General features: G+C 40.5%; 1 protein-coding gene across 1 annotated transcript in view; it reads right to left on the reverse strand.

The window, feature by feature from the left end:
- GRIN3A (glutamate ionotropic receptor NMDA type subunit 3A) overlaps window positions 1-6,739 on the reverse strand; it is a 557,215-nt gene extending 550,476 nt beyond the window's left edge. The window contains exon 1 of the mRNA XM_082260534.1: window positions 5,119-6,739. Within this exon, the coding sequence (XP_082116660.1) occupies window positions 5,119-6,129 (1,011 nt within the window). The 5' untranslated portion in view covers window positions 6,130-6,739. The remainder of the gene's footprint in view (window positions 1-5,118) is intronic.
- Between the last annotated feature and the right edge of the window lie 16,924 nt (window positions 6,740-23,663).

Raw genomic sequence — 23,663 nt, forward strand, 5'->3', positions numbered from 1 at the left:
CTGCTACACACAGAAGGTTTTTTTTTTATCTTAATGTATAGAATGCATTAAGATTAAAAGAAAAACCTTCTGACTTTACAACTCCTTTAAGATTAAAAATTTTAATAAGTGTTGATGTGGTAAATAAATATAAATCTTTTTTAAATGGAAATAAATGTTTCAATTTCCATATCTCTATTTCAATAACAAAAACACCTTCTGTGACTTAAAATAATGATTGTAGAAATCCTACCGGTTGGCAAGAGAAATTAACTGTTACGCACATTAATTAGAGTAGGATGGTACTGTACCATAACAAGAGAGATGATGAACTATAAAGACAGGGGGCTGTTTACATTTGCAACTTTTATGATAGAACATTACACAGAAATGATAGCAAACACAATACATTCCCTGCTTTATGCTACTGGCACCTGTTTTCTAGCCACTCTCCTTAAGCATTGTGCATCTGGTTTGTTGAGGAGACTGAAAGCACACGCTGTAGATAAAACTTAATTAGCCATCACCAGCCAGATGAAATCAATTCCTCCAGCATCGTATAAAACCCTTCTGGACAAGTGCTTGGAACAAGGATTTATCAGAGGCTCTTTGTAAACTTTCTTCTACAAAATATCACTAAGCAGGCTGATACCTCAGAATAGCTTGGGTTGTTTAATAGCTCTCTATCAGGAAAATTTCAATTTGTAAAACCCACTCACTTTTATTATTTGTGCAAATGTGTGTCTGTGTGTGTGCGCATGTGTGTGTGTAGACAGAAAGTTTTGGCCTAGCCTTCAGGATTACTGGTAACTGAGGTTCAGCTCAAAAGTCCTTAACTTAGGCACTTCTAAACAGTGAAAAGGGAAATCACTGGTTATTGTATCAAATATTATAGGAAGATATTAGAATTGTTGAGTTATTGGTAGATCTGTTCTTTCTTTTAGGGGGTTTTGGTGTTGAGATCTTCTTACCCTTACCTCTCTCCCCACAGCTTGGAGCCACTGCTTCTATTGAAATAATAGTTTCAATTCCCATGCTGTATATCTTCCTATCCCTGCCCCCCACCCCCACCCCCACAATAAACAAACAAATAAATCAATTAATGAATACATTTTAATAAATATAAAATAATAATATAAATATAATATTAAATAAATAATATAGAAAATAAAAAAATAATACTTTTAAATCACAACAGAAGATGATTGAAACTTCAGGTCTGTAGACTTCCAGAGACATAAGCCAATAGATGATTTATCCAGCAAGTATTTATGTAAGAATGGAACTATATATTTTTGGGAAGGATGATCTGCAGAATATTTTTTTTTTTTTTGATGCACAGATTATGGTTCACTTTTCTTGCCAATAACATTTGTGGAACTGTTAATAGGAAGATGACTTTTATCATGTGACATTTTCAACTTTATGGTGTTTTCACCATACCATAATAATATTTATTCATTATCACATGTTTATTGATGAAATGGTATAAATGTTACCAGAAAGATATAGTTGATCTTTTACCATGAGTCTCTGCCCCCAAGACAAGTATGTCAATAAAGACTTTTGGCTTTTCCTCAAACTTCCTGAAATGCATGCTCCTTAAGGGTCTGAGACTCAGACAGTACTAAAGCAAAACAGCCATGCAATTGCCGTTTTCAGACAACAGTCAGCAATCTTAGCTTACATATTCCCATGGTTGAGAGGTGTACTTTAGGGCTCACCACACACATTACAATTTGACTGTACAATTTAAAAAAACATGAGGATCTACCTAAGCTTTCCGATCAGTAAGGTAGGCCCTTAAGCTACACATTTGTTGGTAGAACTAAAGAAGACTGCACAATCAGATTGTGATGTGTGTATGGCAAGTTTAAAGCCATACATTATACAATCTGATCATACAATTTTAATAGATTTACCAAACTATGTAATATGTAGAAAAAACTTAACAATTAAGTAAATTACTTTTAAATCAGGCAAGCCCCTGAGATGATAGATCTTAAGCTCACCACAAATTTTGTTATATCTACCAACAACTGGGCTTGTCTGATTGCCTGAGACAGACTGATTGGATAGTTTAGATTAGCTAGGTCCTCATATTACATACTTTTGCCCCTAAAGAAGATTGCACATCAGATTGTATAGTGTATGATCACCTTAAAAGAGAAGTATGGGAACTTTTTAAAAATCATATATACCTAGGTGGATGTAGCATCAGTTCCAATGCTGCATCTGTCCTCCACTGGTTCTAAGGCTAAGAACTCAATTCTCAGAGCTCCCTGAGCAGAGAGCTGGTTACTGTCAGTCACCACTGTCTACTCTGCCCCCCACCCCTCCACGTTTACTGGAGCACTAGGCTATGAAGGGGGTGGGAGTGGCTGGCTCAGGCTCTCATCGGCTCACTGAGAGATTAAGCCGGGTTTCGATCCCGACATATGGTAGCAATCTTTCCCGAGCCTGGACCGACTCTGTGACATCCACTTCAGCCTGCTGTCTGCTGAAAACAGGTCACAGGAGTGCAGAATGCACTGCACTCCTGTGATCCACATGAGAAGTACAGCCAAAGGAGCTTTGGCTGTACTTCACTTTTAAGGCCCCTTTCACACGATCGGACCTGATCAGGCCACCCATTGTCTCCCATGGAAAGACAGATGTCAAAAGGACATGTGTCCGCTGATATCCAATCCAACAAAATCCACTGAAAACAGAAGTATGGTGATACGTTCGCCATCCGTCCAGTGGGTTGGATCGCATGGGATCGAATGAAAACTGACAGGCTGTCCATCTTCATCCGATCTCCCCATGGAGGAGAGCAGGTTTTTGACAGGTCCATCTCTGCATAGTGAGCGGAGGCAGACCTATCATCTGCCTGCTCAGCGGGGATCGGCGAAGCGATCCCCACTGAGCAAGCGGAGTCCGTCAAAATGGATCCACACTGTATGGAAGGGGCCTAAGGGTCAGTGTGTCTTTTTTGGAAGCAATACATACATTTTTAAAGTGTGCTAACTGTATACACATGCGATAATAGTTATTTGTGCAGAAAAATCATGAGCTGAAATTCCTTTTGTCCCACCCTAAGCGCTCACTGACATTTGAGGCAGCCCTTGCCACCCCATGAAAAGCCGTGGTACATCACTTTTCAGAGGGTGGCTGACAGGTGGCATGGAGGTGATATGTCACCTCATTGCTTATTTAAACACTAAAAATCATGTGCCACTGTTCCACAACTGTGAGCGTGGCACACATTTGCAGAGTGTTTGCGACATAACCCTATTCGCATGAACATTTGCCAGCGGTACTGCCTGCTAAACATGACAGGGAGTACAATTTTTGTACAAACCTGTTTGCCAGGTGTTCTATGGTAAGGGGGGGGGGAGGCGGTCAGAAGGATGTTAAAGGGAGTGTTAAGGGGGGGGATGGTGCAGTAAACCTGTTGGGCAACTGCCTATTTTTTCCCCCACTTGCAATTGTGAATGAGCCCTTAAAGTGATTTTTAAAAGAAATTTCAGACACAAAACTAAAAAAAAAGTGTGAGGTGATCACATTAACAAATATGTATTTGATTTTTAAAGTATGTATACTTCCTTTTTTTTTTTTTTTTTTTGTTTATAAAAGTTGCAGAATAAAGAACAGCAGCTTAGCAAAGACTTATTTTAAATACCCCGAGGGGACAGAAATTCAGAGAGGAGAAGCTGTTCACCTAGCAGAAAGAGTAGAGCGCAAATAGCGGCAGGTGACATCCCCAGGCAGAAGCCAGTGCACTGTCCATGGAGCTGAAAGCACAAATCTGGGGCGTATATAACAGATACAGGTGCGTTATCCATGGTGCTGAAAGCACATATGACACATACAGATAAAATCCCTACACAGAAACTAGTGCGCTGTCCATGGTCATATAACCCATACAGATGAAATCTCTATACGGAAGCAAGTGAGCTGTCCATGGTGCTGAAAGCACTGATCTGTGAGTAAATTTGACCCATGCAGATGAAGTTCCTATACGGAAATGAGTGCGCTGTCCACTCCATGGTGCTGAAAGCCCATATAACCCTTACAGATGAAATTCCTATATGGAAGCCAGTGAGCTGTCCATGGTGCTGAAAGCACTGATCTGTGAGTAAATTTGACCCATGCAGATGAAGTTCCTATACAGAAATGAGTGCGCTGTCCACTCCATGGTGCTGAAAGCCCATATAACCCTTACAGATGAAATCCCTATATGGAAGCCAGTGAGCTGTCCATGGCGCTGAAAGCATTAACCTGGGGGAACATGTCACATACAGGTGGATCCCTATACAGAAGCTAGTGCGCTGTCTATGGGGCTGAAAGCATTAATCCTGGGGCACATATGTCACATACAGGTGAATCCCTATATAGAAGCTAATGAGCTGTCCATGGTGCTAAAAGCTTGCTCTGGAGGCACATATGTCACATACAGGTGGATCCCTATATAGAAGCTAGTGCGCTGTCCATGGTGCTAAAAATATTAATCTGGGGGCACATATGTCACATACAGGTGGATCCCTATATAGAAGCTAGTGCGCTGTCCATGGTGCTAAAAACATTAATCTGGGGCACATATGTCACATACAGGTGAATCCCTATATAGAAGCTAATGAGCTGTCCATGGTGCTAAAAGCTTGCTCTGGAGGCACATATGTCACATACAGGTGGATCCCTATATAGAAGCTAGTGCGCTGTCCATGGTGCTAAAAACATTAATCTGGGGGCACATATGTCACATACAGGTGGATCCCTATATAGAAGCTATTGCGCTGCCCTTGGTGCTGAAAGCATTGATCTGATGGAACATATGTCACATACAGGTGGATCCCTATATAGAAGCTATTGCGCTGCCAATGGTGCTGGAAGCATTGACCCAGGAGCTCATAGGACACACAAGTGAAATGCCTATGTAGAAGCCAGTGCGCTGTCTGTGGTGCTAAAAACACTAATCTGAGAGCACATAGGACACATACAGGTGAAATCCCTGTGTTGACACCTGTGTGGTGCTGAGAGCACTAATATTGGGGCACATATGACACACCTTAGATTTCATTACCAGGGTCAAAGTTTTTAGAAACCTTACTTAAATGCGCCTTTTAACCTTTAAATTTAACAATTCCTTTTGCTTACCTCTGATTTTCGGGTAAACTCACTTCTCACAATGCTAACAACAGGTATTTGTAAAGCGGATGATACAAACTCCAACTCCAGCATCTCCCCTTTGTTTTGGGGAAAGGCAATGATAGCACTGACTCCTTGGACCACTACAGTATGACACACACTCTGCAGGAAGGACACTGGATCACTACTCCAAGAAGAACTGGATGAGGAGAAGGGAAAGATGGGCAGGTCCCCTAGTCCAGCTTCTATGGCCATCACCACTTCCAGTGACAGATTGTATGGCAAGAGCCCTGGCACCCGATTGAGGTTATCCACTGCCAAAAGCAGCGCTTCCCTGGGAAACAACAATTCATCTCCTCCTCTGTAGCCAATAATACTCCTTGAACCAGGGCTCGACTTTCTTTCCAAAGTCGGGCCAAGCAGTTCTTGTTTGTCTCCTTCCCTTAACCTGCTGGAGCGCTCCGTCCCCTCCGCCTCATCTGCATCTTGATCACGAACTGTGCCCGTCTTCTGCAGCCCGGTGTCATTTTCAGGCCAAGTTCTGCTGTATTGACTGGTGATGCCCCTTGTCCTCCAGGGCTGGAGCTGGACAGCCCCGATCCGTACAGTGTGCCCAATCCTCTTGAGGATCTGACAGGGCTGAGGGTGCGAAGAAGAGCCAGGGACCCTGGCTAGGACCAGGGCACAAGGAATCAGCAGGCAGACCCTGCTTAGCACCAGGCACCACCAACTCAGCCTGCACATCCCTGGCAGGAGAGTCAAAGGAGGGGGAGAAGTAGCAGCTGTGGCTGTACAGTCAGCAGTGAAGTCCTGGGAGAGGGAAGGAAGCTTCCTCTGTAGACGTGTGATCACCAGCAGAGCGCACACAATCCCAGCAATAACCTCATTCTCTCCTCTACAAAACTTCTTCTGAGCTTCTCTCTCGCTGGACGCCCGTGTGGCTCCTAGCAAATAAAACACCCTGGCTGGGGTAAGAAAGATCAGCCACTTCAAGGGCTCTCCTCTCACTCCACAGATCATCACATTGCAGCTGCTCAGACCTTCATCAGCAAACTTCTCCTCTCCAGCTTCCAGCTCCACATCCAGCACTCACATCTCAATATATACAGCCAAGGTAAATCCCAGGAGTTTGAAGGTGATCTGGAAAAAAAATATATAATTTTTTTTTTTTTATTTTCCTAGGTTGATAAGACTGTTCTTTATTTCCTATAAGCGAGTGCAATGCAATAGATTATCCATAGAAGAGTTACACATGCCTTGGAGATTTTACTGCTAGTCTTAAACGGTCGCTTGGCTGCGCTAAAATACCACTGAAGGAGAGAAATAGCAGCAAGTTCGGAAAACAGATCTATGGGATGTGTAGTCTGTGCTAGGTAGGAAATGGCAGGGGATAGATCGCTCAGTGAACTACCCGCCCCACAATGCTGCTGTCACCACTCCGCCTCTCATCCTGCTGCAGTAATGAGACCAGTTTTCAAACAAATGATCGTGGCTGGATGTCGCCTTTAATATGCGGTGTGTACGAAAAGTAAACTGCTACTGTCCTTACATCGGTTTGTGATGTTAAAACGTGTGCGAGGAAGAACAAGTTCAATAACATCTGGCGGATTACCAAACCTGACTCATCTGACATCACCAAATGCCTGAGCTTCCTGATCACACCGTATTGATTAAAATCTGGATTTGTCAGATTAACTACCGACTACGGAGGGATCTGCAAACAGTAAATAGACATGCAACTGACTGAAAGCAAATGAGTGGTTATGGAATTTTTAATGGTAGCATTTATACTAATTAGATATCAGAGTACTGCAATTCCTTTTTGTTAAGGGATATCTGTGATCAAAATGCACTGTCATTTTATAACGTCAGCACTCCAAAAGCTATTTACATTATATTTAAAAATCCAATATAAACTTACTTCTCTTTTCATGCTGTGAGTTCTTTCTGATAGCTGTCTCTTTTCCCCAACTATTCTCTGCAGGCTGTGTAGCTTCTCCTCTGCTGTTTATGTTATACTTCTAAGGACTACATATCCCATGGTATATTGCTGCCTGCAAGCAGTGATTCATGTACTGACTCCGCCGTCTGAAAGTCCCTATCTCAGCACCTTAGTTCAGAAGGCAGGCTCTGTGAAATGTGTGACACAGCAATGCCTACTTATAGAGAATAGTAAACATGTTCCAGGTAGTAAATGTGTGTGGATCTTCACAAAATAAGTTTACAATTTTAACCAGTTAACCACTTGCCAACCGCCCGCCGCAGATATACTGCGGCAGGCTGGCTCAGGAACATTCACAGGAATGTCTGCTCCCGCCCCAATTAGGCAGCAGGGAAGCCGATTGCTGCCGGGTAGCCGGGTACCGGCGATCGCTCCCCGCGGAGAGAGAGCGACGGTCTGCTGTTGTAAACACACCAGACCACTGTACTCTCTGGAATGAACTCAGAGCGCCTGTGATCCTCCTATTTATGATCACAGGTCTCTGTGTTGATTCCACAAGTCCCTCCCCCATACAGTTAAAAAACACTCCCCTAGGCTCACACTTAACCCTCCAATCACCCCTGGGTTAACCCCTTCCATGCCAGTGTCATCATTACAGTAACAGTGCATATTTTTAGCACTGATTACTGTAGTAATGTCACTGGTCCCCCCCAAAAGTGTCAAAAATGTCAGTTAGGGGTCCGATCTGTCCGCCGCAATGTAGCAGTCCAGCTAAAAATTGCAGATCTACGCCATTACTAGTAAAAAAACTAAAAATAAAAATGACATAAATCTTTCTTCTAGTTTGTAGACGCGATAACTTTTGCACAAACCAATCGAAATATGCTTATTGTGATTTTTTTTTACCAAAAAATATGTAGCAAAATACAAATTGGCCTAAAAGGATGAAAACATTTGATTTTTACATTTTATTTTGGGAATGTTATATAGCAGAAAGTGAAAAATATAGTTTTTGTTTCTGAATTGTTGCTCTTTTTTTGTTTATAGCGCAATAAAAAAAAAAATCGCACAGGTGATCAAATACCACCAAAAGAAAGCTCTAATTGTGGGAAAAAAAGGACATGAATTTTATTAGGGGATAGTGTTGCACAACCACGCAATTGTCAGTTAAAATAACGCAGTGCCGAATCACAAAAAATGGTCTGGTCATTAAGGGGGCAAAACCTTCCAAGTCCTTATTTGGTTAAGAACCAGGCCTATTTCTGACACATGTTGTTTACAAGTTAAAATCAGTATTTTTGCTGGAAAATTACTTAGAACCCCCAAACATTATTTATATTTTTTTTTAACATAGACTCTGGAGAATAAAATAGCAGTTGTTGCAATATTTTTTTGTCATGTGGTATTTGTGCAGCGGTCTTTCAAAAAAAAAAAATACATTTTACTGAATTTTAAAAACTAGACAGTAAAGTTAGCCCAATTTTTTTGTACTTTGTAAAAGATTATGTTACACCGAGTAAATAGATACCTAACATGTTACAGTTTAAAATTGCACACACTCGTTGAATGGCAACAAACTACAATACCTAAAAATCTCCATAGGCGACGCTTTAACATTTTTTACCTGTTACCAGTTTAGAGTTACAGAGGAGGTTCTTTGCTAGAATTATTGCTCTGGCAATCGTGGCAATATCTCACATGTGTGATTTGAACACTGTTTACATTTGCTGGCACGACTTATGTATACATTTTCTTTGGTGCGCAAGATCACGGCGATGGGGGGCGCTTTAAACATTTTTTTTCCTATTTATTTTATTTTATTTTTATTTTTAACACTTTAAAAAAAAATATATAAAATCTGATCACTTTTTTTGCTGTCACAAGGAATGTAAACATAGGCAGTGACAGGTACTCTTTATGGAGGAATCTGGGGTCAGACCCCCCCCCCCCCCACTGGGCTTCAAAGTATTCAAAATACCAATATCAGCATTTTTGAATACTGACACTTTTTTTAAAATCTGGCTTCCTTCAGGACTTCCTTTGGGTCTCGGGCTCACTGGGATAACAATCGAGCGGCTGCTGAGCCGCATTAGTAGTTATCTCCAGAAAGCCGACTGCTGGCTCTAAAAAAACGGTACTGGAGTGATGCCTCTAGCTGCAGGCATCACCCCGGTACAACCACTTCTTCAAGACAACGTACAGGTACGTCAGTTTGCAGGAAGTGGTTAAAGTGTTACTAAACACAGGACCCTGCATTCACTATATCTGGTCTCCCACAGTACACAGGATACGGAAATGCAAATACTTTAGTAAATATAAACTGCTAAATACCATTTCTCATCAGCAGTATATATCAGTCTTGTGACTTATATTTGTGTCTGGTTAAAGCTTGTAGGAGGAGTTTTAAATTTCCTCTGACTGTCCTATGAGACTGCAAGACCCTTACCCTCTGTCTGGTCAGTGCTGATTGACCCTGTGCTGATCACATGCACCCTCCCAAGAAAAAGAAACAAAAAACTCTAGCAATACACACCAAACTGAGCATGTGCAGAGTGCCCTCAAAGTTCTGTTCTATCAGGAGATGAATTGGGGACTATGGAAGAAGGAGAGGATCAGAGAAGACAGGATCAAACAGCCTTTTTACACAATGTGCGATGAGCCAATGTCTGCACTGAAGAAAACCTGCTGGAGCAAGGAATAAGATAAATATTTACACTTTAATCCTCTACCCCTAGATTAATGAGCAATTAACCCTTGTGGTTGGGGGGGGGGGGTTACGCTGAAAGGGTGGATTTTTAAAAATAATTCCTGGAGTTGGATTTTAACTGAACATTTATGTCGAGGGGACAGAAAGGCACTTTCGCATAGCTGATCTCCACTTTACCAGTTAAATGGCCCTTCTCCATGCTCCGGCAGTGGGTTGTTCCTTGACATTTTCATATCCAGTTAAGAGCTATGGACCCTGCATCAGTCTTGATAACATCAGACCTTAGACTGTCATAGCATAGGAGACAAAGTGATAAAAAAACCTTCAGTTTTTTTTTTTAATTAAAAAAACAACTATGTCTATACCTATCTGCTCTGTGCAATGCTTTCACACTGAGCAAACCAATTCTCTTCTTCTGTGGTCCCCCCACCAGCATTCCAGACCCCTCCTCTTTGGTGAGTGCCACCAACGAAAGCCGCTTTCCATGGGGGAACCCGTGCATGCCCCAGCCCCAGTGATTGACAGCAGTGGGAGCAAATCTGGCTAATGTGGCAGGATCTGCTGATTTTGTGCATATTGTGGGATCAGATCAGGCTCAGGGAAGAAAAAGGGGGGGGGGGGGAGCTGCAGCACAGAAGGTTTTTCACCTTAATACAATGTATTAAATAGAAAAACCTTAAGGCTTTAGAACCACTTTAAGTAAAAGTGCTTTACCAAGTCCTCTAGTCATAAAGAATTTTAACCCTTGCAATGTGGGAAAATGTTTAGGTTCCCTGGAGTTTAGCTATAAAACAATTGCATAATACTTCTACATTTGCAAGCATTTCCCCTTAAAGAAATTAAAGAGATTGCCAAAAGCAGTCTACCTCAATCTTTTTACCACAGATACACTCTTCAAAAAGTTTTTCAGGCCCCACCCTAAAAATTATATCTATGACTCTTAATTCTCCTAATTAGAAGGCTGTGGAGTATTTTAAATAAAGAATAAAGAATGGATGCACGTAACCCGTCCCCTACCCAGCTCTACGTCACAAAAGTACCTTGAGTGATAATTTGAACATTCAAAAATTGTAGTGATCTATTACATCAGTGGTAAATATGGGCAATAGATCAATCTGCCGCCCATGGAACTCCAAGCATCCTCTTAAGGAACCCCAAGATTACATGGTTGGGATAGACTGGCCTAAGGTAACATATTTATTCCTAATTTTTCTTTATTGTCTGGATTACACTGTGGGATGGATTTACTAAAACTGGAAAGTGCGAAATCTAGTGCAGTTCTGCATAGAAACCAATCAGTTTCCATGTTTTTATTGCTAAAGCTTAGCCACCTCAGTACAGGTCACTTTCACCCCCTTCCTTCCCAGACCAATTTTCAGCTTTCAGTGCTCTTCACTTTGAATGAAAATTACTCAGTCATTCTATACAGTACCCAAATGAAACTTTTATTATTATGTTCACACAAATAGAGCTTTCTTTTGGTGGCTTTTTGGTTTGCCACTGGGTTTTTTTTCTTGCGCAAAAAGAGCAAACATTTTGAAAAAAAAAACAATATTTTCTACTTTCTGTTCCAAAAGAAATACAAAAAAATATAATTTTGTCATACATTTAGGCCAGAATGCATTCTGCTACATGTCTTTGGTAAAAAAAAAATCCTGATAAGCGTATGATAATAGGTTTATGTGAAAGTTTACAAGCTAGGCTACGTATCATTGAAAATTGATCAATCCTAATGTACTGACTACCTAATTTATTTAGGCCCAAAACTGTCAGGACAGTACACATACCCCACGAATGACCCATTTTTGTAAATATGATAGTCCAAGGTATTTAGTAAGAGGCATAGTGAGTTTTTTTAAGTTGCAATTTTTTGCCCACAATAGTTTGGGTAATAAAGATTTTATTTTCTTTCTACAAAATTGTCATATTAACAAGTTATTTCTTACACATGGCATAGATAAACTTGCAATTACAACTCAAAATATATTCTGCTACTCCTCCTGAGTATGGCGATACCATATGTGTGAGACTTTTTCACAGCCTGGCCACATACAGAGGCCCAACATCCAAGTAGCACTATCAGGCGTTCTAAAGGCATAAAATTACACATTTCATTTCCTAAGTACCTATCACAATTTTGAAGGCCCTGGAGCACCAGGACAATGGAAAGAAAACACACAAATATATATTCTACGAGGCATAATAAATCTTTTGAACATGTAATTTTTTTCAACAAGTTTTTTGGAATATGTAAAAAGAAAAGGAAAACATATTGTTTTTACACAAAGTTGTCAATTTATAATATATTTCTAACACATAGCATGTACATAGCAAAAATTACACCCCAAAATACATTCTGCTACTCCTCCTGAGTATGGCAATACCACATGTATGAGACTTTTCCACAGCCTGGCCACATACAGAGGCCCAACATCCAAGTAGCATCGTCAGGGGTTCTAAAGGCATCAACTACACATTTCATTTCCTGAGTACCTATCACATTTTTGAGGGCCCTGTGACAGATGTTGATCACTGAGATGTGGCAGATGTTGACTGGGACAGATGTGGCAGTTTGCGAAAGGATGTGGCAGATGTTGACTGGGACAGATGTGGCAGATCACGGACAGATGTGGCAGATGGTCATAGACAGATGTGGCGCATATGATTACAGAGAGGTGTGGCAGATTATTACAGACAGGTGTGGCATATGATCACTGGCAGATGAGGCAGAAAATGTGCATCAGATGTGCGCCAGATGATCACAGACAGATGTGGCAGATTATCATGGACAGATGTGCCAGATTATCACAGTGAGATGGGGCAGATTATCACGGACAGATGCAGCGGATGATCACGGACAGATGCGCCGAATGATCACGGACAGATGCGCGGATGATCGTGGACAGATGTGGTGGATGATCATGGAAAGATGCAGCGGATGATCATGGACAGATGTGGCAGATGTTCACTGTAACAGATTATTTTACTGGGACAGGGGTGTGACAGGTGTTTTCACTGTGTTGGGGACACTGTGTTGGATACACTAGCTGGGTGATCAGTGAGTAAAAAGCAGTAAAACAGCTTAATACTCACTGACCACTGGCTGTCAGCACAGATCACTGTGTGAGGAGAAGCAGAGCCTATCGCCGTTACAATGGCTTTATTGACATTGCATGATGGCTGTGATTGGACATAGCCATCATTTGATCAGGAGGACCAATCTCAGAGCCCTCCTGCCGAGCGGTGTTTTGCGATGTGTCCTTGGGACACAGGCACACCGAGATTGCACAGCTGTGAATGCACGCTGCCGTGCGATCTCCCTTCTTCTGAAGGACGTTCAGGAAAAATATTATTTTCAGGATTATTCATCCTTTTTGTTTCTTAGTAGCATTGATCACCCACAGCCTCTTTGCAGATACATCTTGTTTAAAGGCACTTGTTCCAGTGTCAGCTGTGCATTGTTATCCTTGACAAACTTTGTGATGGTGACAAAGATGAACAATGCCAGCACAATGTGTGCAAGACCAGCTGCTTGTGGTCACCAACATGGGTGCACATGACAGGTTGAGATGGGAGATAGTTGCCACTCCATAACAGAAAGTGCTTGAAAAAGAAATCTCATGGCAGGATCACCAAGTATTCTTTTAGTGAAAGCTGCATATTTGAAAGGATTTAAAACAATGAGTGGCATTTTTTTAATTCTTCCAGGTGGTTGCAAAATTGTGTTGATTGATCACAGTATAAAAGAGGCATACTAATGAACTCATGGTTTTATAATGAGATATGGGAAATGTGACCTGTTAATAGTCTTTGTGGATGTCTTGGTTTCTGAAACACAGCTTTATGAGACTGGTTTCCTGCTTTACATGTGGTATAACTAAGCTGAAACACACCATTTTGACCTTAGAAATGTTTATGTTTTATCTACAGTTTTCAATGATTCTGGTTCAATGTGAGTGGGATTAATATTAAATATTTCAGAACTTCAAAACATGCAGTTTCTCTTTGATTGCTATTCCTCAGGGTTTTTCTTTTTTTGTGAGTTGCCTATGTTCTGTATTTAAAGGGTTAATTAAGTTATTTGATGAAATGTGTTAATTTTTGCTTGCCAGTGTATCCATATTGCAGCTGTTTTGTTTGTAAACTGATAATGTGGAAAGTTTAATAAATATACTGCAGATCCCTTTATTTCTTCTTTACTCTGGTTGGGAACCTGCATTTCTGTTATGGTCCTTTTGAGGAGAGCAGGTCTCTGAATACTCAGGTGTAATTGTGGCCTGAAGAGTGATTGGTGCTACAGAGGTAACAGATGCCTTGCATTATTTGGACTTTGAAAGGCTACTCAATAAGCACATATTGACCTTACTTTGAATTTAGTCACAACAGTCTGGTGAGTGCAGCCCCTGCAGGGAGGGTGAAAGAAAGTTAGGATTGCTTAGGCTGGCCATACATTATACAATTTTCTTACAATTTTATGTAAATTTTTCTTTAGATTTACCTTCAACTATGTAGTACAAGGGCCTCCCTAATTGGATACAACTGAAAGTGTTGTTTAGTTTTGACCTCATATTATATGGTTTTTGATAAATCTAACAGAAAATTGTACAAGAAAATTGAAAATTTATGGCCAGCCTTACTGTTTACACCTAGGTCTCTATTTTTTTTTCTTGAAGAGTGTTCAAGGGCATCAGTAAACAGGAGCACTCTAATATGTAAATAGCAACTATCTACTGGTAATCCAACCAGGGCACAGTCAAGCATTAGGCAGTTGGACGTGATTCAGTCCTCTCCCGTAGTGTCTCCTGTGTGTGCTCTCCTGTAATGATGAGCTAAACATCAACAAATCCAAACTCTAGTTGTTGTTTAGTTTGAGGTGGTTTTCACAAACATTATGGTAGGTGCCTAATCAATGAAAATGAAATGTTAAAAAATGGTAATGGACATTTTCTAGGATAATAGGCAAGGGATTGTCAAACAAGTGACATAGGGCTGGATAATGCCCTGGGGACATGTACTAAAGCAAAAAAAAAAAAAAAAACTTTTTTTAGTCATGCTTAAATTTAAACATTAAAAATGCAAACTTTCTTCAAAAACATGCCTGACCCTGCCTGTGAAGTTTGCAATGTATACAACCTACCACAGAAAATTTGGCGTTTAAAATGAGTGTTTAAAGAATAAGTTCACCTTCAGAAACATGTCACATGCCAGTTTCTAGGGTTTAATATGTACCATGTTCTCGCTCCTGCAGCTCTCTGCCCAATCCCTCCACTCCCTGTCACAATTTAAAAAGAGTGGGGCTTTACCCACACAGTCACCTCATTCATTTGCAGAGTTCTTTGGCAAGTATTTCACTAAAGAACTAAAGAACAGGGGTGTGCATACCCACCAATAGGAGAGCAAAATACCTTACGCTATAATTTTAATAAATAGTGGTAGTCCAACGTGTGCAGTGTTATATATATCTATAGGATGGGGAACATAAATATTGGAGATACAGGTGCATCTCAAACAATTAGTATATCATCAAAAAGTTTATTTATTTCAATAATTCAATTCAAAAAGTGGAACTCATATATTATATAGATCCATTATGCACAGAGTGATATATTTCAAGCATTTCGTTATTTTAATTGTAATGATTATGGCTTACAGCTAGTGAAAACACCAAGTTCAGTATCTCAGAAAATTTGAATATTACATAAGACCAATAAAAAAAAAAAAAAAAGGATTTTTTTTATACAGAAATGTTGGCTTACTGAGTATGTCCATGTACAGTATAGTATGCACTCAATACTTGATCAAAGCTCCTTTTGCAATAATTGCTGCATTAATGCAACGTGGCATGGAGGTGATCAGCCTGTGGCACTGCTGAGGTGTTATGTAAGCCCAGGTTGCTTTAAAAGTGGTCTTCAGCTTGTTTGCATTGTTGGGCCTGGTAGCTCTTGTCTTCTTCTTGACAATACCCCACAGATTCTCTATGGGTCTTAGGTCGGGTGACTTTCTTGCCAATCAAGCACAGTGATACCATGATCATTAAACCAGGTGTTGGTACTTTTGGCAGTGTGGGCAGGTGCCAAGACCTAAAGAAAAAGGGGAGAAAGGTTGGGGCGTCGTGAAAATACAAACATAAGTCTGTTATCCACTACCCCAACTACCAACTAAGGGCACCACAGGTATGTATTCTTTAAAAAGTATAAGTTTATTAGGCACGTATGCCTTAAAGCAAAATTAAGACAAAAACAGAAACAAAGGCAGTGAGCCGTAGTGTTACAGAACAATAGTTTAAAATCAACAATTGAAAGCACCCATGCACATTGAAGATGACACCTTCTATCTAAATACACTTGGATCCGATGGACATCAGCATGCAGTGGAGGCTGAATTATCCGTGGGATGCAGTGTGAGGACCTCAATTATGTAGAAAACCCCTCCAGTTTATTATGGGAAATAAACTTGGCTTGATTGTACCGTGGATATATTCATTGCAGTAGGATAATCAATTCCTTAACGAGAACATAAATAGCACAAAGAGATTTGGACTCATTGAGAACACTCTTGCCTGCCAATAGAATTGTCCATAAACAATTGATAAGCTGTATGGGGTAGGCTCAAAGATGATGCAAGAATATGAAAAGCAGTGCTTTGAGTGGTCTGCTAAAGGTTCAATGGTGAGTCTTCCCAGGGAAGTCCTAATGGATGAAGTAGATGAAGGCCGTGGAAGTCATTGAACAGAGCTCAAAATAAATCCCAAAGGAGCAATAGGTATAATTAGTAACATGCCGTCCTTGCAATGAGAACAAACTGATTGGAGATGGAGCAGGTCAGAGAGTTACCTTAACATGTACTCCATTCGATGGCGGCATGTACTTCATGTAGAGGGGGGAGGATAGATAGCGGTGTATCACGGCAGGAGTTCCCAGTATCCGGTAGGCTTGTTGCTGTCGTATTCACCCGACGGCGTTCTTACCCTTCCGTATGGCTAAGCCGGCGACTGCGGGGCTTGACTTCCGGGTCGGAGGTGTCCTCCCGGTCGTCACTTCCTGTTAGACTGGTCAGCCGGATGCCTTCTCGGGGAACAGCCTGGGGAACGATAGGTAGCGGATCCCGTACAGGGGATTCAGCTGTCCTTAGTGCATGGGTGCTCTATGCACAATGCTGGATCTGACGCGTTTCACCAAAAAACGTTGGTTTCTTCAGAGCTACTGAATGGCCATAGGGTGCATCGATATATACCGCCCTTAATTGACAATTATTGCTTAATTATCCTTTAATGTGCGGGAATAAAGGGAAGTGAACTACCGCAAACCTCCACAAGATGTCCTCGCTCTTTATAAACAGTGCGGTATATTACTTCGGTGCAACCTGCCATTCTACCAGCAAGATAGTTATTACCATCTCCAGACATATCATCATGGAGATGATGCCAAATCTTCATGTTTGAACAAAAGTGAACATATAATTGGAAGTGATTAAAAGATTACACAGCATAGTGTACAACAAAGATATGAATAAATAACAGGATCTGCATTCTCTAACATGGTGAACTTTCAAAAATTATATAATGTAGGCTGCTACTTGATAATGAATTGGGAGCGATCATCCTTATACATTCCAAAGGACATAGCCAAAGGCTGATGTACGAAAGGAGATACTTGGAATTAGGTATGGGAGGAAATATCTAAGTTCACTATATATTAGCTGCTTGTGATGTTTTTGTTTACTCTGATCTCCTAGTCTACCAATTATATTTATAATATTTTGAGCTAGCTAGGGTCCACATTTAAATAGAGACAATGGCTACTATTGACATAATAATAGTCAGTATTCGTCCAAAATTTGGATTATAAAAGACCATTATCCCTATTCCATACCCTCCTTGAGAATTACACAAGGGTTCCCGATATTGGATACAAAGCAATATCAATAGCCTATGGCAAATACAATTAACCCCAAGATTCGCAGATAGAACATCATATGGGTATCCAAGTTTTTGCTCCTTACATAGTAAAATGTAGTTGACTAACTGGGATGGGTAGGTACCAAAGAGCATCACGATGCCATTCGCGAGGGACCCAGGGTTCAGGGGTTCAAGAAGGGCTGTAGGCTAAATTCCACGTTTAGTCCCATTGGTGACAATGAACCCATTTTATAGATCCACATCTTCTCCTTCTGGAGGAGGATCTTGTCAAAATCTCCCCTCCTAGCAGGTAATTTAAGAGCATAAATCCCCCTGACCCTGAACCCCTCGGGACTGGCATCATGATGCTCTATGAAATGAAGGGGTACCGTTCTCTTATCTACCCTCTTTTTAATGTCGGCGACATGTTCAAGGATGCGTGTTTTGAGTTGACGTTTGGTCTTGCCAATATATGATTTTTGACAGGGACATATTATTTCATAGATGACTCTTTCTGTTTGGCAATTAATAAAGTCATTGATGATGAAATCTTTTTGCCCATTACAGCTTTTAAACGTTTTTGACTTTATGACCAGTTTGCACATCTGACAGTGGCCGCACGGGAACATTCCTTGTAGACGTGGTAGAGAGGTCAACCAGTTGTCATTGTCACGTGATTTGATAAACTCTGAGTGGCAGAGTGTATCTTTTAAATTTCTTGCCCTTTTAGCTGTAAGTAGGGGTCTGGGGCCTACCAATTTTTCAATGAGGGGGGATACCGTCAGGACCTGCCAGTGTTTGGTTAAGATTGTTCTAACTTCTTCCCATTGTGTGCCGTACTGAGTAATAATACAGGGATATTTTTCATCAACAGCCGCCACATGTGGGGTGGGAACTTGTGGACCCCCAAGTAAGGTGGATCTGGGTCTTGATGCTGCTCTTTTGCGCGCTTTCTTAATCGTACCGTGAGAGTACCCCCTCTCCCTGAATCTTTGGTGTAATTGCTTTGCCTCTTCCTGGTAGTCAACCGGTTCTGAACAGTTCCAGATCCACCTTACTTGGGGGTCCACAAGTTCCCACCCCACATGTGGCGGCCGTTGATGAAAAATATCCCCGCTACTGATGTTGTCTGATGTTGTCTCTGGTTCAGGAGTGGCTTGACTCAAGAAATGCGACAGTTGTAGTCCATGTCCCAGATACAATAGTGTGTGATGACTCTTGAAGCACTGACATCAGCCATAGTCCACTCCTTGTGAATCTCCCCCAAATTCTTGAATGGCCTTTGCTTCACAACCCTCTCAAGTCTGCGGTTATCCCTGTTGCGTGTGCCCCTTTTTCTACAACACCTTTTCCTGCCACTTAACCTTCCATGAATTTGCTTGGCTACATCACTCTGTGAACGGCAAGCTTCTTTAGCAATGACCTTTTGACCTTTTGTGACTTACCTACCATGTGGAGGGTGTCCATAACTGTCTTTTGGACAACTGTCAAGTCAGCAATCTTCCCCATGATTGTGTAACCTACTGAACCAGACTAAGATATTATTTAAAGGCTCAGGGAACCTTTACAATTATGTTGACTTATTAGCGAATTAGAGTGTGACACCATGAATCTACAAATTTGAACTTTTTCACAATAGGAAAAAGTGGAATAGAATAGAAAAGGCAATTTGGCTAGCCAATTATTGGGGTATGGTGTGATGCATCCAAGTCACTTGTTAGTCTCAGTCACAAGTTGTGCAAACTTAATCACTGTGTAGTTCTTAGATAATAATAAATCTGCCCTACTGCTGCACAGTTTCAATTTTTGACTAGCCATCATTCCTATTATATATAATGTATAGATCACTGGGGATGTTCAATCGGAGCAAGAAATAACAGTTTGACTTGCCAAATACTGTGGTATGGTGTCTTGCATCCAAGCCACTTGTTACGAACTGTCTGTCGTTATTTACACTTTACTTTTTTTGTGAATGAGTTGGTGTACTCGTTGCCTATTTCAGATTCCAATAAGCCTTCAACCCCCAGACCAGGGTTGTGGGGAAGAGGTCCTTACCTTCGTCAGTTTAGGCAGCCCCCCAAAATTGAGGGCATGTGGTTTGGTGTGGCTCAGGAAGAGGAAGGAGCCCATGCTTGTCCCCATCTCTCTTGGCCTGCCAGGCCGCATAATCCAATAATGGTCTTGTAAAGGTTTGTGTGGGGAACCTGGCACTTTGTTTAATTTTTTTGTGTGCCATTCCTCCTAAAAACCCATACTAGAATTTGAGGGGACCTCACACCATTTTGTTTAATTTTTTTGCATGGTGCCACACTTAAAATCAATACCAGGCCTACAAGGTCTTGTCAAATGTATGGGGGAATCCCCCATGCCTTTTTTTTTTTTTTTTTTACTATACCTGGCTGCTTTGATTACATGGCATGAAAAACACTATTTCTGTAAACATTAGGCTTACCAGACAGAACCCTAAAAAATATATAAACACAAAACATAGCAATATGCAGTTGAAGGATGCTGAGACATACCAATTCCTATAGATTCATGCCCCTATGAAGGAGTATGGTAACAGAGCAGTTTCATAAAACATGAGCACTGTGCATTCTGGGAAGTGGAAGACATCATGCGTTCCAACCTATGGAAGTAGTCATTCTGCTCCTCCTACTGTTTTTGCTGGCCAGCGATTGAAAGAAACTTCTATCTGATCTGGCCCACATTGTGATGAGAACAGCAGCTATATACAGGAAAGTGAAAAAGTTTAGAATGACTGCTAAAGGCTGTGCTAAAAAAAATGTTTTGTTGCAGTCTGTGCCTTCATTAGAGTGATTTTGTATCATTCCCTGTCTTGATGGAAGGTGAAGGGAAATTACCCCCGATAGATTACATGCCACAAGTCAAACAGAGGTTATAACCCCTCTGCATTAGACAAAAAAAAAAAGTTCTAGCTAGAGTTAGACTGTAAAATAATTTTACATGTGTTTAATAGAAGGAAACTGATATGTATTTTTAAGTAAAAATCAGAGGCAGAGAGACCATGAAAAAATTATACCTAGACAAAGTGTAGCAAGTTAGAAAAACTTTTATACTAAACTGAAGTAATTTTAATGGTTTTGTGCTGTGTACTGTTACCCAACAAGGTATCTTGCTTTTAATCTTACTAGATGTGATGCAAGCGTAGAACAGATGCAGCTGACCTAAGCCATTGCCTACTAGCAAGATGTCTTAAGTGAACTCATGTAAACCTTATACTGAAAAGCAGAAACTCTCATGTTCCTGCTATAGATAATAGCTTTCACTTTTAAGAAGGTGTTTGCATTGATTGTAAGGAAAGATATCACAGAGAATATGTTAGGGAGAGCTGGGGTCTGTAAATTGGAAAAGGAAAAAGAAAGAACTATGCATATTCTTTATGGCATGAAATATATGTCTGCTCTTTTAACTGAGGTGCTGATGAAATCACTGAATAAAATCAAATATTTTCATTATCTAGATTCCTATTTAGGGAAGAACAGATGTAGTGCAAATTAACAGCTCTCTAATTCCCTGCACTCAAAAAAACTCTACATGCCTATCATGTTATGATGATTAATAGTGCAATTGATGCAGAAGCAGAGCAGGTGGCCTAGGGTGCTTCCTGTGCTTTATGAGAGCTGTATGTCCCCTTCACCTGCCTAGTCCTTATTCAGAGATGTTCAGATAAGACAAGCTAAGGATGAGAAGGGGGTCACATAACAACAAAAATTTTAAATTCTCTGTATGGCTTTTTGAGACATACAGAAATAATAAAGAGAAAGTTTTTCTCACAGAAAGGGTTCCAACAATTCTGGGTTACCCCTGTCACAATAGGGTTCCTGTAGCTGGTGAGAATTTGTTAACTATATGATTACTAAAAAAGTAAAAACACTCAACTGTTTGTATGTATCACCTCCCCATTAGCTAGATCTCTCACTGATGAAAACACTGCAGAATGAAATTGCCAGCAAGCGAGCAGCACATCAATCATACTGCTGGCAGGGAAGCAACAAATACATGCAGGGGAATTTCACCGGCCTGCTTTGTCCTGCTTGGAGAGCCTGCTGCTGGTGAGAACTTGCAAGTGACAAGATCTCTATTGTGACATGGAGCCCTATAGTTGGATTGTTATATTTGGAAGAGCGTTAAAGAAATCTGCCAAGATAGATATATTGGGCATGCCATTACCACCTTGTTAAGAATCTGCATGTTTTAAGACTATCGTCCTTATCCCAGAGCTTCAAGATTTGGGAGTTACATATCCAGAGCAAGTATGTATCCTGAACATTTTGACTTCATTGGTTGAAGGCATGTTTCCTTTCAATGATTCACTGAATTGTGAATCCAGAAGAAAAGGATAAAAGCTCAGGAACCTGCAGCTTCAAAAACTAGGAATCATACTACCTATCATATCTTTACTTTAACCAGTTAACTTCAAACCTGTGTTTTGTGTAATCTATATACTAAACAGATAACAGTGATTAAGCCTTTGTAGCAGACATAAAGAAAGATTTTTAAAACAGAATTATAGGTATAATTTGTATTACATATTTACATTGGTCCAGCTTGGACCAATGTAAGTATCCATATTCCATATGTGTGATCCCTATGGAAGTGGAAAATCACTGTAGTATTCATCACTACTGTAGTGATCCCCATGGTCTTCCGGGTCCAATGCCAGGTGGCTGCCCTGCTGCATAATAACTACAGGGGGTCAGTCGCTTGGCACGGATGAGAACACCTTGCATTTTCCTCAATTAATGAAAAGCATTCTCCTATTGGACAAGGTGGAGAGGCTAGGTGGTGATGTCTTATTCTCGATCTCATCCAATCAGAGAATGCTTTAAATGCATTGAGAAAAATGTAAGAAGTTCTCTGACTGGTGGCACATGACCTGAAAGATGTAGCGGTGACTACTACAGTGATTTTCTGCTTCCAGAGTGGTCCACAGGTAGGGAATATGCATACTTACATTGTTCCAAGCTGAACCAAGGCATTCTAGTCACAGACCAAATACTACATGTGTTAACCAATGCACTAGTTATAATATTTAGCTGTTAGCTGTTGGACTTATGTCCAAATTTAAAGTGTTTCTATTTTTGGATGGGATGGCGATGGGTTAAAACGCCTGATATATTCTTATTGCAGTTTTCCTATTTCTACTGGTGTCCATGGTCACTGGAATTGAAAGTGGTGGAAATCCTTCTTTGGAACACAAAATGAAGGGAAATATCCCCAATGAGACACAAACAGGAAAACAATATGACGAGGGTCTTACCCATTCCCTACTCCATCCAAAAGATAACTAAAAAAGATTTTATAAACTTTATATAACTGCTGGACTTATATGGGTTAGCATATCAGCCAATACGTTAGGTGGACATCGCAGCATACTTCTTCATTACCATTTGTCCCATGAAGTACTAAACCTGCCTTCTTCACAGGCCCTTATCTTAATTTTTAGCAGACACTGTTAGCAGTGAGTGAAAAAAGGCATTACATGATCTCAAATGACAAATGATGCATGCTAACTTCTATGATCTGTATTTTAGTAAGTATAGCAAATACTGAAGGAATGGAAAATTTTATTTTCAGCTTCTTCATTGCTCCCAGTATATGCTGATAGAAGGAGACAACAAGCTGTGTTCACTAACTTTTTTATTTCCACATTTCTCGTCTGTACCATATTATTCATTCCTATAACACTGTATTCATAGCAACATCACACTGTAGCTTTCATTTTCCAAATCATTCTGTATAAATGACTTTCAAACTGCTCTTTAAAAATGAATACATTTGTAAATCTGGTAACTGTGGGCATTACCTTTATTTTCATTCCACTCAGTTTTGATAGGACACCCACAAGCCTTTCCTTAGCCATCAGCTAACTAGCCATAAGCTTATCCTTAGCATGACATGATTTGAATGCCTAACACCAGCCATAACTTTTTTTAGGTATGAATAGAGAAGGGAATTTAGGAACTTCTGCTGTTAATTGTATA

The sequence above is a fragment of the Pelophylax lessonae genome, assembly GCF_965119305.1.
Source record: "Pelophylax lessonae genome assembly, chromosome: 1".
Taxonomy (NCBI): domain Eukaryota; kingdom Metazoa; phylum Chordata; class Amphibia; order Anura; family Ranidae; genus Pelophylax; species Pelophylax lessonae.